This window comes from Grosmannia clavigera (assembly GCF_000143105.1).
Source record: "Grosmannia clavigera kw1407 unplaced genomic scaffold GCSC_113, whole genome shotgun sequence".
Classification (NCBI taxonomy): Eukaryota; Fungi; Ascomycota; class Sordariomycetes; order Ophiostomatales; family Ophiostomataceae; genus Leptographium; species Leptographium clavigerum.
This window is the reverse complement of record NW_014040831.1, coordinates 1296580-1312262: the sequence shown is the minus strand read 5'-3', so window position 1 is coordinate 1312262 and position 15683 is coordinate 1296580. Positions and strand designations below refer to the sequence as shown.

Here is a 15683-nt window from a genome sequence, read left to right as displayed (position 1 = left end):
GCGATTGGCCACTGTGCCAAAGGATCCGCCGAGTTCTGATTCGCGCTAGGTGGAAAGCGGCAACAGTACTTGCAGTTCTCCGTACTCCGTGTTAGATAGCATGCATCATCCTAACGCACGGTACTGCACACTGTATCTCTGCCCGTGGCCCGAGGGCATGTACGTACAGACGCCCTGGCGTGATTTTAACTGCAGGTGAGTGAGTAGTCTTCTTCCAAAGGAGCCTCGAGAGACATAGACACTAGCAATATGCAATGTCGCTCAGCCGCACACCGAGATAGCTCATACGTACATATTCCGTACTCCTCTAGAGACCGCCGAGAAGAAGCACGTAAGCCAATACAATGCTACACCTGGTGTGGACTAGCGATCTGTTACTCCAAGCCTCCGGAAGCCCTGATTGCAAGCAGGCCATCCGACAGCCCCACATATCCCCCCTTCGTTGGTGAGCTGGTCTTTCGGCAGCTCCGGCAAATTTATTCCGCGATCGGGTAGTGCCTTCCATAGTGCTCAATCTCGCGACGTTTTCCACCCTTAGCGTGTAGTCGCGCACAATTATTGTGCAATCTGCATTATAGAATACGACTACTTTGTACTGAGGACATATGTGCATAACTATGGTTTGTGAATAGCTAGTTATGCGATTTCGATTGAGCACACCGCCAGTCTTGCAGGTCAAGAACAAAAAACTCGTATAATTTGCATGGCCGCTTCTTGTCATATGCCTTATCTAGGCAGACGCTGAGCATACATAGTAGCACAGCCATGTCTGCTGCGCCGAGTTCCTATTAGTGGCATTTCTGGAGTCCGAATGATACGCCCCCCTGAAACCACTTTTGTGGTGATTCGCCCGGTATCGATGGTCCTGACACAATAGAAGGCAAGACGTCAAGAAAGTTACTGACGCCTATGCACCTAACCTTTGTAGCGCCGATAATGACTAATCGACATAATCTAAAGCTTCCTGTGAGGCGCGACATGATGTTTTTAACGGGACTGAGTCTCCTGTTCCGGTTCATCGAAATGTCCCATAGTTCCCTGTGTCAGGCTTACTTCGGAGTACGGCTTGCACCAAATGGCATACATCTTATCAAAGGGGTTCTGCACATACCTGGACACCTGGGCTCGGTATACTTTCGGCAGACGAATTAAGTTCGTCAAGTGCTAATGCTTCCATGGCCGCGCCCAAGGCCGCGTCCATCTCGCCTCCTTGAAAAGGCTCCTGAAAAGGAGATTGCTTATTGAAAGATCCGGGCAGATGTGGCTCTCGCAGCTAACGAGGTGACTCGTCGATGGGTGTAGCCTGTGAGTGATCTTGCCTGGCGGCTCTCCAAGCCGGAGATGCCCTTTGTGGAGGCATGGCTAGCCATCTAGCAGATTGTGGACTGTTGGAGACTGCTCCTTGACGGGTGTTGCGTTCAGACAGACCTTCACTAAGGCGACTGGAAGTGGGAGTGACCTTTTCCGCGTCATCATCTACGTTGTGATTTGCGGCGCTCCCTGGATCGCCATCCGCACCGGCAACTAGCCCGATGCCTAAGCTAGTGTCGGGTACGATCTGAGTGCGCGAGCCAGTATAGTTAACAAAGGGGAGTTCTTCGTTTAGCGGTACTGTCGACTGCTGCGAGGTCGAACGTATCACCAAGTTGTTCCGAGCAGCTGAATGGCGTTGTTCAGGCGTCTTCGGCCTGGGGCCCCGAAATGCTGTTGGCTGTGCCTGACTTTCAGTATCCACAGGATTCATGCTCATTTCGTCCTGCTCGTAAATCTGACCCGCTGTGCCGTGAGCATCTCCCACGGCCCGCGCCACATTGATAGGCTGGCGGGTTTCGTACCCTTTCACTTCGTCCATGGTCACAAAAAGTGTTGTCAGTGGAAGTCGTATCATGGTATGCGATGCCAGATGATGTCATTGAGACTGAAGTGCGGTCAAATGCAGAACGAAGAATGGGATTGTAGGTTTTAGACGTGTTTAGCTGTAAGTGTATTCATCCTCGAAATTAATGGCTAAACAGCCGCCAGCTCGTGCTGTCTGTATGCACAGAGATTTCTTTGTCCAAAATGTGGACATCGTAAAAGGCAGGAGCAGGGCAGATATGGCCGCGTACCTTCCCACCGTGGTAGCGTGCACATGCGCATTTTTCAAGTTAATGAATGGCAAGACCGGGTGTTTAAGGTGACGATAACCGCGATTGCTCGGATTAGTACATGCCACACGGAGCGCCGCGCATGTTCTTATATGGATGTATATTACACGTGTTATATGCATATAATGTATGTGGCCGAAAAGGAGGCGAATTACATGGCGAAATACCCGTTTGAGTGGGCAGATGGAGCTGCCAATTTCCCTCGGGCCACTTCTCCACAAGGATTCGAAGCTGAAGCATAACGGGGGAAAGGAAACAAGATGCTATGTAATAAGCTGAGGGGGGAGACGGAGTACGGAGTACGGAGTACTCGTCGAAACGAAGAGGAAAGTATAATATGCAACGAGCTAAAGCTGGAGTACAGGAGATATATGTCAGATATGACGTGGACGCGACAGCGTGCAGTTGGGATTCTATTCTGGGATACATCGCGCAGGACGCTGAGCGAGTTTCCCTCGTAAAACAAGGCAGGTGGCCAACCTGCACCTGCCATGCTCATTTCAATTCAGAAACGATAGAGCCCAATTTCCGTGAAAGGGTGCCTTAATTCTAGAGCTGTATGGCCGGAAATCCATCCAAAAGACCTGTCGCCCACTACTCGTAGGTCCAGGAAAGGCCGCTTTTTGGCGTGTGCCACTTGAGTGTGCTGATTGTGTGGTATGCACTGAGCGAGGTAGTAGCGCTGAAATGCAGACGCCTCCAAGCCACAACCACCACCACCACCACCACCCAACGATTCGTTTTCTGCGTTACTCTCTGCACACCGCAAACCTCCTCGCTCTTTCCTCGACCAAGTCGGCCATTTGTTGCCAATTGGGTTGCTTCCCGGCAGCCACTCCTGCTCTGTTCTCTCGTTGTTATTTTTAACCAGCATTCGTTTTTTTTTTGTTTCCTGTTTCCTGTTTCTTGCTTCTCTGTTTTATGTTTCACCCCTGCTTCCAACTTTCGCCCACTGGCCACCTCTCGACAGTCATCGCCAGTGACACCGAGTCCCGAGCGGCTGGGCCGGTAGCGGGAGTATTATATCTACTGGTTCGTGGTATTTCTCCTTTACGCCTCTCTATACAGACTGTCGAGCGTCTGCTCTCCCTTCCTGTTCCGCGGACGAGCCTCCTGACCCTAAACTGTGCTGCAGACTTCCACGACTGTCCCCTGTTATTCGCCTTCGACGCCAAGTGCCTTTCCACCTTTCCATCCACTCGCCGTGTGCTCTCTCCTTTTTCGTCGCCCTACTCTGTCGCTACCGGAGAGGTTGTCGGGATAGCTTCCTTGTCCCAGCAAGCTCTCACGGTCGCCGTCTCACATTCGTCTAGTCGAAGCCGCTAGCCAAACTACTCTGGATCAGTTCTACGTACAGCCATAGAGGATCTCTGTCCGTGCCTGCAACTTCCGCGTCCGCTTTACGCCTGCCTTACGTCTATTTTCTTTTATTTTTCTTTTCTTTGTAAATACACAACCCACACCTGCCGCGAACGAGCCGTCGAACTATCTTGAAGACATACAACATCGAGTCTGGCCCGACGGAGCCCCGATGGAAGCTGAAAAGCTCGGCCAATCATCCTTTTAGATTCTGGCCCATAAGCTGGAACACACGTCGTGCAGAGAGGCACTTTGTGGATGTGATCGGTACCTGCTGACTGCTTCCCATCTCATACCATCTGCTTTGGTTGCCAGTCTCATCTATCGCCCCGCCCCGCGGCCGACGCAGCCCTTCCGCCGCCGCGATGAACGGAGATATAAGTCTGTCTAAGGCTCTGGGCGGCTTGCGCATCGCCAACCCCGATGATGCCGAATCTGCAGCCGTGGATGTTGCGCCGACAAGTACATACGATGAAGCACCGTCGGCACAGTTTTCTAACGGCAGCCGCATACCAGAAGAGAACGATTTGTTAGCACAACCTTCGTCTCTAGCAGTACAACAAATACCATCCCGAGATCCCAGTCCAGCTGCTTCACAGCGGCAACAATATACCGAGGAGAATGCGGCTGCCTCCTTTCGACCTTCCCATTCAGCCGGTGGAATGTATCCGCGCACCGACCCCTCTGCAAAGCCCTCTTCGGACCTATACTCACACGCCCACGGCCCGGTATACCAAAAAGGTACATCTCCGGGAAGGCCAATGTCAAACATATATGCCGGATCTAACGCCTCGAATTCTGACATGACATCACCTTCTGCAGTTAGCGGCCTGCGAAATGAGCCGACACGATCTGCGTCGTACCGCATACCGTCACGGAGCGACTCACGCTCTACCACCCAAACTTACGTTTCTTCAGTGGCTACAAGAGAGTCAAGTCACACAGACCGGACGTATAACGGGCCCCGGCAGAATCCGCCCCTATCGTCTGGCAACAGCCCACTGCCCCCCCGACGAAGTTCTAAAGGCATGGCTGGTGGATATGCGACGACTCCCTCCAACGATCGCCCACCCACAACGTCGCATTCTCTACCGCTTGGGTCAGAGGCGTCATTGCCAAAAAGCGTTGACGAGTGGAAAGAAAGAGGAGCGGCAGTGAGCGTCAGGAGAGAAGTGGATGCCTCTGGCAAACCGGTCTTGCGAACGGTCAAAAAGGGCGTGCAGGATTTCTCATTTGGCAGAATTTTGGGTGAAGGTTCTTACAGTTCAGTGTACCTGGCCACGGATCGCCAAACGCGGAAAGACTACGCAATCAAGGTTCTTGAGAAACGACACATCATCAAGGAGAAGAAAGTCAAGTACGTCAACATTGAGAAGAACACGCTGAATCGCCTCACCGAACACCCTGGCATCGTTCGCCTGTACTACACCTTTCAAGACGAGTCTTCATTGTACTACGTCCTTGACCTTTGCGGTGGGGGTGAGCTCTTGGGGACCTTGAAAAAAACCGGAACGTTTAATGTGGAGTGCACTCGGTTCTATGGTGCCCAGATTCTCGACGCCCTGAAGTATATGCATTCAAGGGGGGTGATCCACCGCGACCTGAAGCCGGAAAACGTCCTTCTCGACGAAAATATGCATGTCAAGATCACTGATTTCGGAACGGCAAAACTGCTACCGGACCCCAGAGATCCTCGGCCCGCAGATAACAGCGGAGGGCTGACAGTAACAGGAGATACCCGTTCGGCTTCTTTTGTTGGAACCGCCGAATACGTCAGCCCCGAGCTGTTGATGGACAAATCTGCGAGCAAAGCAAGCGACCTATGGGCTTTTGGATGTATCATCTATCAGCTTCTGGTCGGGCGACCCCCATTCAAGGGCGGATCCGAGTACCTGACTTTCCAGAAAATTGTCAACCTTGAATACGATTTCCCGCATGGCTTCCCAGACGCAGCTCGTGACCTGGTAGAACGGTGCCTTGTTTTGGATCCAGCGCGGCGTCTCACGATCGAGCATATCATGAACCACCAGTTCTTTGACGGTCAAAAATTTGGGAAGGAACTTTGGCGTACGAAGTCGCCAAGGCTGCAGCCTTATGTACCACCGAGCCAGGAGACAGGCATCATCAAGCTGGGCGGCAATTCGGCAACAGCACAGCAACCAAGTTCTACGTCAAGGGGACCTAGTACTGGTGCAAGTACAGGTGTTCAAACGCAAGCCCCAAACAAAAGCTCCCGGCCAAGAGTTATCGCCGAGCTTCCGCCACCAACACAATTGGACCTCGACTGGTCTCCGGTTCTGACCAAGCAGAACGAGCGTATACTCAAGTTAGGTGATCTGATGGTCATATCTGCACCGATTCCGAACAACGGTCATGGGAAGAGCAGCGAGCACGGGGATGGACATAAGAAGCTTGCCCGGTTTTTCGGCGGAAGCACGACAAAGAAACGGCAACGGCTGGTCATAGTAACCTCGGGTGGACGGATTGTGCTTGCGCCTGCGGGCGGCGATGAGAAGAAAGCAAAGCAAGAACTATCGCTTCTCAGCGCCGACTGCGTGTGGAGAGCGCAAACAGACGCAAAGGGACAGGCCATCTGGTGCGTCGACACAGTAAGTTGAGCTCTTAGTGCCCTGGTACCAGGCGATGCAGCAGCTGACATTTTGACTAGGGCGGGACACATTATTCGTTTGAGGACGCGAAGTCTGGACCTGCTTCGCCGGAGGCTGGTATGGCCACAGTTGAGGAGTGGATTGAGTCGCTGGAGCGGGCGAAGGACTTGGCGCTGTCGCAAAACATTCTTGCATCGTACCGGAGCGAAGAGTTCGGGGAGATGCCCTCTGCAATGTCAAGTCCATCCAGTACACTAGGGGGGCGCGGGGCATATGCTGGCCAAAGCCAAGGCAACGGTGACGACCCGGCGATTTCGGAACGTAAGAGAAACCGGTTCAGCAAACGGCAGTCAAAAAATGGACTGGGGGCACAATTTTGAAGCGTGCTCTTGGAGTGACGATAGTATAGTCGGCCGAATCACAACAGTCCAGCAGAGACAGCGACAGCGGTGAGGATCTGGCGCTGTATTAAAGAGATTGCCTCTTGGTTTACATGCCGGCCGTTTTGCAGACAGAGTCCTGCCCTGTCTACTTCTTCGATCTTGTCTACTTTTTTCTCCTTCTCTTTCCCTACACCTTTTCCCCATTGGATTCATACTGGCATTTGTCTTTGAATAGCATTTTTTGTAATCTGGTATTTTGTTTGTAGCATGGCGCCGGAAGATAGCAAAACAACAACACCAACTACCAGTCAAGAGTAAAACAAAGCAAGATACGTAAGTTGCTTGAGCGGGTATGGAAGGCGTCCCGTGGAAAAGAGATATGTCCATGTGACGAGCCACGTGATCTGATTAAAGGTACATGCATGTAAGTGCATACTCCGTATATGCGGCTAGCTGACGTATCTTACCTGCTGGACGCGCTTAGCGGGTCCCAGTTTGTCGCAGTCCCCAACCTTGTGAATTTGTCGATTTAATGGACGCGGCCGCGTTTATCAGAATTCTGACGATACTCAACACAGACGGAAACACGAACACCTTTTCCAGCCCACCACGAAAATCCACACGACGCCCCGCCCGGCCGTCTGACAGATAGTGCATTGCGAAGCTACCGGGCTTTCCTCTTTGGACTACTTTCTCTCCACTTGGCACGAGTTGATCTCTTAGGCTACGCATACTAAGTCGAGGTGTCAATCAAGGGACAAATCGAATCGGTCCTTGATAAAGTAGAAAGGCCGCTAGCAAATAAAGAGACAAAAGGTACTTGGCTAGGGGTTGGACAAGATGCAGCCGGGCTACCGTGCCTATCCACAGCAGATTCCGCCACAGCGGTCGCCGCATGGGCTTGCTCCCAATGCGCGGCGAGGTGGACCTGGTATGTAGGACTTGAAAATAGAGGGCCCCAAGCAAAACGAGCCCCGGAAAAAGTTTTGTCACGCCCTCAAGAGCCGGTGTTCCAGGGCGGACAAGAAGCATTTTTTTGTTGCAGTTCTTCCAGTTCTTCCATCCGTTGCTCCAATTTTTTCGCGCCGTCATCCGCTAACCGGTTTCTCTGCTCCGGCTTCTTCTCTCTGTCTGCAGCTCCTATGATGGCTCCGGGAATGCCTCACCACATGGCGCCGATGGCCACACACGGACACGCGCCGATGACGCCGCAGCAGCACATGGTGATGCAGCAGCACCAGCAGCACCAGCAGGTAATGACGCCGCACCACGTGGCGCCGATGCCGATGATCGCACACCACCACGTCGCCCAGATGCCGCCACATCCGCAGCAAGTGCATCACGCGGGCGCGCCCATGACGCCGCACCACATGGCCGGTCCCCACGGCATGGCGCCACACCTGACGCCGCAGGTGGCAATGGCGCAGCAACAGCAGCAACAGCAGCAGCAACAGCAGCAACAGCAGCAGCAGCAACAGCAGGCGGCGGCAGCACAGGCGGCAGCGACAGCGGCAGCTCAGGCGCAACTGCAGGCACAACAGCACCACGCAGGCGAGGCGGCGAAGCGACGCAGCCGTAAGCCGACGGACAAGACGATGCCAGACGGGGTGGAGGACGTGGTGGTGGGCGACGGCGTGCAGCGGTACCGCGAGCTACGCGACTTTGAGCGGCGGCTGGACGCGACGATGACACGCAAGCGTCTAGACATTGTCGACAGCATGCAGCGAAACATTCCCAAGGTGAGAGGAGGGAGCTTGGCGAGAGCAATGGACGAAAGGACAGGAAATGCTGACGGTTGGGTGGCAGCGGTTCAAAACATTGCGCATCTGGATCACCAATACGGCGGAGAACCAGCTGTGGCAGAACGGCGGCGGCAATGTGGACAGCTTCAACTTCTCGACGAATGCGGAGGCGTCGTACCGGGTCAAGATCGAGGGCCGTCTGCTGGACGACGACGAAGACGAGGAGGACGGGGTCGAGAAGGAAAAGGCAGACAAGAACGGCGCGGGCGACTCAGCGGTCAAGGAGGAAGGGGCTGCGGGCGAGGCGATGGATGTCGATCAGCAGGGCAAGGACAAGAAGGAGAAGAAGGACGGGGCCAAGCCGTCGCGGTACCGATTCACGCAGTTCTTCCGGGCGATGACGGTGGAGTTCAACAACGGCAAGAAGGGGAGCGAGACGGCAGTGGGCAGCCAGAAAACGGTGGAGTGGAAGCGGCCGGAGCGCGTGATCCATGCGCCAGGACAGCCGCCAGCAGCACAGCCGGTGGCGGCAGAGTTTGACGAGCTGACGTTTAAGCGGCCGGGCGACGAGAACGTCAACATCACGATCAACCTGTTCCGGCACGAGGAGCCGGAGCGGTTTGAGCTGGACGAGATCCTGGGCGACATTGTGGACATGCGGGAGGCGACACGGGCAGAGGCGGTCATGGGGCTGTTTGAGTACATTCGGCTGCTGCATCTGCAGGAGGACGAGGAGAAGCGCAACTTTCGGTGTGACGAGCAGCTGCGGAAGGTGTGTTTTTTCTTCTTTTCTTCTTTTCTTCTTTTCTTCTTTTTTTTCTTTTTTCTCTACATCTTCGATTCTTTACCTCATGCTAACCTACAGCTCGTCAACAACGATGTCGGCTACATCCCTCTCCTGCAAGAGTACGTCAATGCGCATATCCGGCCGCTGGCACCGGTGCAGCTGGCATACACGATCCGGGTGGACGAAGCGTTCCACCGGCAGCAGGAGGGCGCGACGCCGGTAGCGACGGTGTACGACGTGCAGGTGGCCGTGGACGACCCGCTGCGAGAACAGCTGCGGCCGTTTGTGCAGAGCGCGCAGTACATGAGCCTGCTGCGCGACGTGGCCGGATTGGACGAGCAGCTAGCAGTGCTGATCCAGGCCGTGGCCATGTCCAAGAGCAAGCATGAGTTCCTGTCGGCCCTGGCCACCGACCCGGCCGGCTTTGTGCGCCAGTGGCTTAGCTCGCAGAAGCGCGACCTCGAGGTCATCATGGGCGAGTCGGTGCGTGGTGCTGCCGGCAGTGGCAGCAGTGGCAGTGGCGATCTCCTGGCCGGCGATGCCTGGCGGCGTGGCGGCAAGGAGAGCATTTGGGCGTCGCAGAACGCCCGCGAGAGCGTCACGCTGCTGATGGCCAAGCAGCCGTTGATCCCGCGGGGGCTGTAGTGGAAGGCTAAGGCGGCGAGCTGGAGCTGGCGAGCTGGAGCTGGTGCAGGGTTTTCATGATTTGCCGTTTTGCTTTGGTGTTTGTTCTCATGGTCTGCCCTTTTTTCGGCCGAGACTGCGGGCTGCTGCTGCCCGTTTCTGTCTCATTCTCGTCTCGTCTTGTCGCAATCGTTTGTAAAACAGTCCGTACCGGAATAATTGCACCTTTTAGCTGTTGCTGCATCGTGCATCGGACAATGTGGCTCTACTAAGGCCTAAGTCCGATCTTGGTGATAGCTCGGCGAGATGAGGGGGGTGTTCATGGTTCCTTCCCTCTAGACATGTAGCTCTTGCCTCTTGTAGCTCTTGCCTTTTCAATCGGTCCTTCCGTTCTTGTTCGCCTCCTGTCTCCCCGCTCTTTCTTCCCCTTCCCTTTTCTCCCTGTCATCCTTCAAATCCGTCGATTCTTGAGCTCACCCATCATCACACTTGCAAGATGTCTGTCTTCAAGCCCGGCAACACGGCCGTCATCACGGGCGGCGCCTCGGGGATCGGCCTCGCGCTGGCCATCAAGTGTGTGTCCCATGGCATGCGTGTCGTGCTGGTCGACGTGAACGAGACCGCGTTGGCAGCAGCGCCGACGAGCATCATCGAGGCGACGGCACAGTCGGATGTGCTGTCGCTCTCGGTGGCCACGGTGCAGATGGACGTCGGCCGGCCGGCCGACTGGGTGCGGCTGCGCAAGGTTGTCGACAGCCACCTCGGCGACCAGGTGCACCTGCTGGCCCTCAACGCCGGTGTCGGTGGCCCTTCGCTCTGGACCGATCCGGCCGCCTTTCAACGCATCTGGGACGTCAACGTGCTGGGTGTCGTGCACGGGCTGGCCACGGTGCTGCCGCTGGTGGAGGCAACTGCTTCGGACTCGACCTCGGCTTCCATCATCATCACCGGCTCCAAACAGGGCATCACAAACCCTCCCGGCACCAGTCCGGCCTACAACGCGTCCAAGGCGGCCGTTCGGTCACTCGCCGAGCAGCTCGCCTTCGACCTCGCCAAGCGTGCCCCCCACGTGTCCGTCCACCTGCTCGTGCCCGGCTGGACCCATACCGGACTCACCGGCGGCGGCGGCAGCACGCCCAAGCCCAAGCCCGACGGCGCCTGGTCGCCCGCCCAGGTGATCGACTACCTCGTGCCCGCCATGGCCGCCAACCGCTTCTACATCCTCTGCCCCGACAACGACGTGACCGAGGCCCAGGACAGCTGCCGCGTGCTGTGGTCCGCCGGCGATGTGGCCTACGGCCGCGCACCGCTGTCGCGCTGGCGACCCGAATACAAGGACGAGGTGGACGCCTTTATGAGCAAGGAACAGTAGCATCAGCCGTGTTCAGATCGAAAGAACAAAAAAGAAAGCAATAGTGGCAGCCTTTGTTTAAGCGAATATACAGCTACTATTATCTGACATTGTTTTTGTCTTGACCAAGCAGCGTCCAGCTAATCAGAGCCGCCATAATGCAGTAATGGATCCATCCCGTGATCCTGATCTGCGACATGCCTTTTATCATGCGGTGTCACCTGGCTGCCACTCATGGCCTGGCTATTGTTCCACGGACATGACCTGGTCTACAGGCAGAGCCAGACGGCTTCTATACGACTAGTCATGCAACGTATGACACCACAGAATGTAGAGGGCCTAGGATGCAGCGGTCCTCTGAGTGGAGGTGCTGCCCTCTGGCTTAGTGTTTTGTTTTGCCATCCTTGTTTTGGGGGAGAGTCCGATCGATCGATCGGTTATGCTCAGCCCTTTCTGACCTTTTTCCGTCCCAACGAGCTGCGTCCGGCTTCGTCATCGCTGCTGCTCTCGTAGCCACGGCCACCACTTCCGTTTGGCCGTCCGTTTGGCCCGCCTGCTGTCCCGCCCGTCTTTCCGTTCTGCCATCCGACCATCTTCCCGCCTGGTTTCCCGCGCATCGCCGCTTTGGGGGCCACCATCAGCTGTCGAGCCCGCCGGTTGGTCGTCGGGCCAGCAGCTGCCTGGCCACCCAGCGGTAGAAGCAGTTCGTGTGGTCTCAATGTGGTCTTGCCGTCTGCTGTGGTGTCTGCATCGTCGAGGGCCTGCATTCCCAAGCCGTCGTTGGGGTCGCTTGGTCGGAAGGCAGGGACTTGCGGTACGGTCGCCGTTGCCGTTGCCCCGATCGCCGTAGCATCACCAGGCGATGCTCGCTTCTTGGCCAGCAGCCCTCCGAGTCGACGCCGTCCAATGTCCTCGCCCTCGCCCTCGTCTGTCTGGCCGTCTCCCAGGTCGAGTCGAGCGCGCAAGACGCTATATTGGGCCGTGCTCAGCGGTCGGTTGCTCTCCTCCACGGCTGCTGGCTCGTCTGCTGTGGCCGCCGCCGGCTTCAGATCGGTGCTCTGTGCCATTCTGGGATATACTCCAAGTAGAGTGCCGAGTGCAGCGTCGTTGGTTGCTGTCGTCTTGACCGATCTTGACCTTTTCGCTTTTTATTTTTACGTTTTATTTTGAACTATTTTCCGGCCGCTTACCCCATATTTACGGTATTGATTTTTAAAATAGCGGAAGCTTCGCCGGCCTTCTCCACAACTAGTAAACACATCTGCAGTCTTCTATCGCCTGTTTCTGTAGTATTCTCCCCGGGTAATATGGCTATGACTGTTTCTTTGTCTTGCCCAACTGAATCTGCAGAAGCCAGCCATCCTGCCAGCCTGTCCTTGCCCGAATAATAAAAATAGTAATAATAATATGCCACAAAGATAACCATTCCACCCGCCCTTCGAGACGGCGTCTTCCCGATACCTATGCCTATATACCAAGAGCCCTTCTGGGTCCTAGAAAGCCACGGCAGGCCATAGTCGCATGTCCAGAGCGGGTAGCTCAAGACCACACATAACCCATGGCCCACATATACTGCGTATAACCACAACATCCTTTTTGTTGAGCTTCGCCTTGCGCATAAAACGAGATATCCAGAGTCACCGACATGTAGCTGTTGATGGCTCCATGTGAGGGCACTCCCTGTTCCCTCTTCTGGCCTCGTCACCGGCCAGCACCGCAGACCAAACAAATACAAATGGGTAAATGAGTCGAACAAAAAAAAATGAGAAATGAGAAAAAATGAGGCACAGCTATCCGACAAACACGGCTGTAGCAGCCGCAACCATCATACAACACGGCATTGACTGGCGTGAGAGGCTCAGATCATGCGTTTCCGCTTCCGATCTTCGTCTCGGGGGCTCCCATCCTCGTCCGGGCGTTCGGCTGTGTCTGTCGGGTTCAGGATGTGTGCCATACTGCCTCGGCGTGTCGAAGGCGCCGAGCTATTCTTCACGCCGAGGCTGCCATTTCGGTTGAAGGCAGCCCCCCATGACCAACATCCCAGATCCGGCCCATTGCCATTCCCGTTGCCGTTCCCATTGCTGTTCCCATTGCTCTGGCTAAATGGCGGTGGCGGTGGCGGTGTTGCCGGTCGTGAGTGCGGCTGGGAAGCCACCTGAAGCGAGTAAGCTGAAAAGGATTCGCGAATTCGCTGGTCTTCGGGTCCCAGCCGGTTTGGCGACGATGGGTATTGTGACTGCGGCGGCGGCGGTCCTGGTCCCAACGGGTTCAGATGCGGAGCGTTTGCCTGCCAGCCATGCGCGCGGATGTCTGCTGACGTGTGCCGCCGTGCCAGGCTGTTTGCGGGCGGCTCCATCGCCGTCAGCGTATGCGGTGGTATCGGAGGCGGTGGGGGCAGGTGTGTGCGGGACGGAGACGACTGTGTGGTCGAGCCACCAATCGATCCGTAAGGCCGGCGGGTGCTGATAGACAGGTTGGACGGCACAGGTGGCCGGTAGTAGTTGTTGGCTGATCGTGGCTGCGGGACCGTCAGGGTGTTTGGCCGGCGTGGGTCGTCCTGCGGCATTTGGCGTGGCGAAACCGGGGCGTTGTCCATGCCCGAGAAGAACTGCCGGCTGCCGGAGAAGGGCGGCTCGTGCGGCTCGTCGAGGGAGCGCAGCATATCGGCCTGTCTCTGCATCTCGTTTTGCAAAGCAACGACTGGTCCGGTCAGAAACGAAGACGGACAACGAGTGTGTGGAGAAACAAGAGGGTTCCTACCATCTCGATGAACAGGATTGTCCATGCTCGGAACCAGGTGCAAAATGTTGCGGGACAGCTCCTGGTTGAAGTGCAGCAGCCGCGCGATCACATCCATGGCTGCCTGGTGCTTGACGAGCATATAGTGCATGGCTTCTTCGTTGCGCTGCAGCCGGGCATCGAAGTTGAACATGGCCTGGTCAATGTTCATCCGCGGGTCGCCGCCTTCCGGTATCGACATTGACTCGACCGGCGTGCCGGGCTGTGACGTTGGCGGCGGCGGCTTCTGGCTGCTATATTCGCGATGGACCAGCGAGTGGCGGGAGGCTCGGCGCTTGATCTCCCTCAGCCCGACGAGATCGCCTCTCTTAAAGTTCCCGTTGCCGTGCTTGAACTCCCACAGCGTCGTCGAGTCGGACCCGTTGGCAAAGACATCGCTCACTTTGTGGAAGCCGTACATGTTCAGCTGGCGAACAAACGAGGATATGTTGGTGTGTTTGAAGTATTGGCTTGGTCAATGTCAGAACATGCAACGCACAACTCTCCCGCCACCACGCAGATTAAAGGTAGAGGAAGCCATACGCAAGGACTCTGGAGAAATCATGCGACGGCGACATGACAAAACTCTCAGCGGTGCCCGACCAGGAAATTAGGTGCTGTATGTTTGGATCCTCTAGCATGCTGTAGCAGCGACAACTGGTCAGCTCCCGACACGGACAGTTGGGGGGGCTCCTAGACACTGGGGCTCACTTGTAAAGCTTGTGAATAAAGGCTGTCTGCACGATCTTGGGCTGGTGGACAGCCGGCGCTGCTGCAGTTGGTATTGACGACGCCGAAGCTCCAGCTGAAAGGGGCTGTTGCTGTTCCGCCTTGAGGGCCGGTTCTGAAGGCCCCGTTGGCGGACTGTTGGACACGGAAGCACCCGTGCCAATGCGGACTTCGGCAGCAGTCGGGGCAGCGGTGTTGCGGTCGGGACTCTTGCTCGTCGAAGGAGCGGCCCGCGGCGGCGGCGAGCTGTCTGTCGGCGTGGTGACATCCATCGGTTCTCCCGGAGAGGGAGCAGACATCTGGATTGTAGGAGTCATGATTGGAATTGTTCGTGCTGTCATTGGCTCTTCAGGATCGTCGGTCATGCGAGTCAGATACGCGGATTCGGTAGCGGCTGTCATCTCCTGTCAAGACGAAGAATGACGAGTTAGTTTACGAGCACTGCAGCTGCACGATTCTCCAGAGCAGCAGCCTTTTTGTCTGTCCAGACGAACCTCATTGCCACCCCTCGAGGATACAGCTGATGCTTTTCTGGTTCGGTCCTCTTGGTCCTCGTCCTTCCTTCGCCTCTATCAGACGTTCCCCAGCACGATAGGGCAAGCCGTCCTTCTTGTGTTTGACCGCTAGCGGCAGAGTAGTATGCTTTGCCTGGGTTGGAGCGCGCAAGCTCAAGCGCAAGGTTCAGCTCAGTAGAGTCAGGCGAGGATCGCAACAGGTGGTCGTTACGCGTTGAGGGGGCTGTGGCGCGAGCGATAGGAGAGGCGTATTATCAGCGGTGGCGACAGTCGAAAGAGCAATGGAAAACAGCCGTGCGAGGTAGTCGAGGTTGGCGTGCAGTTTATAAGAACCAGAGTGCCCGACAAGGTGCACTTTGCGCCCGGCTGTTGTAGTATTAGACACTGCGCGCCGTTGGGGCAAAAAGGCTAGATGCAGACGCAACAAACCAAAAAAAGGGAGTGCTCGAAAATGGGGGTAACAAGAAAGAGATGCAGGAAACCAGCTTTGTACCTAGGTCAGAGGGGGGATGAGAGGATGTGGCGCACGACCCCAGGAGATCTTGGATCACAGGAACCGTGAACTTTGGAAAGTGACAGTGTGTGCCGATTGGCGAGATGGTATAGCGCAGCCGAAGAATAGGGGGAAGGAAAGAAAGAAAGATGCCACAGGAAGGATG

General features: G+C 55.9%; 5 protein-coding genes across 5 annotated transcripts; 2 read left to right on the top strand and 3 right to left on the bottom strand.

Moving 5' to 3' along the window:
- Window positions 1-1273: 1273 nt before the first annotated feature.
- CMQ_3741 (uncharacterized protein) lies at window positions 1274-1888 on the bottom strand (the record flags this gene model as incomplete). The annotated part of the gene is made up of 1 exon (XM_014319679.1): window positions 1274-1888. The coding sequence occupies one exon, from the start codon at window positions 1886-1888 to the stop codon at window positions 1274-1276; it is 615 nt and encodes a 204-aa protein (XP_014175154.1).
- A 1983-nt stretch (window positions 1889-3871) lies between these two features.
- Window positions 3872-9672, top strand: CMQ_3912 (serine/threonine-protein kinase; the record flags this gene model as incomplete). The annotated part of the gene is made up of 5 exons (XM_014319850.1): window positions 3872-4247; window positions 4329-6115; window positions 6175-6436; window positions 7636-8237; window positions 8305-9672. 5 exons carry the CDS (start codon window positions 3872-3874, stop codon window positions 9670-9672), a joined length of 4395 nt encoding a protein of 1464 aa, XP_014175325.1.
- A 475-nt stretch (window positions 9673-10147) lies between these two features.
- CMQ_3802 (short chain dehydrogenase reductase) lies at window positions 10148-11023 on the top strand (the record flags this gene model as incomplete). Its single annotated transcript, XM_014319740.1, has 1 exon — window positions 10148-11023. One exon carries the CDS (start codon window positions 10148-10150, stop codon window positions 11021-11023), a length of 876 nt encoding a protein of 291 aa, XP_014175215.1.
- A 422-nt stretch (window positions 11024-11445) lies between these two features.
- On the bottom strand, window positions 11446-12069 carry CMQ_3421 (uncharacterized protein; the record flags this gene model as incomplete). The annotated part of the gene is made up of 1 exon (XM_014319359.1): window positions 11446-12069. One exon carries the CDS (start codon window positions 12067-12069, stop codon window positions 11446-11448), a length of 624 nt encoding a protein of 207 aa, XP_014174834.1.
- Window positions 12070-12860: 791 nt separating this feature from the next.
- On the bottom strand, window positions 12861-15008 carry CMQ_3588 (flocculation suppression protein; the record flags this gene model as incomplete). Its single annotated transcript, XM_014319526.1, has 5 exons — window positions 12861-13702; window positions 13763-14250; window positions 14324-14422; window positions 14492-14913; window positions 14946-15008. 5 exons carry the CDS (start codon window positions 15006-15008, stop codon window positions 12861-12863), a joined length of 1914 nt encoding a protein of 637 aa, XP_014175001.1.
- Window positions 15009-15683: the final 675 nt, after the last annotated feature.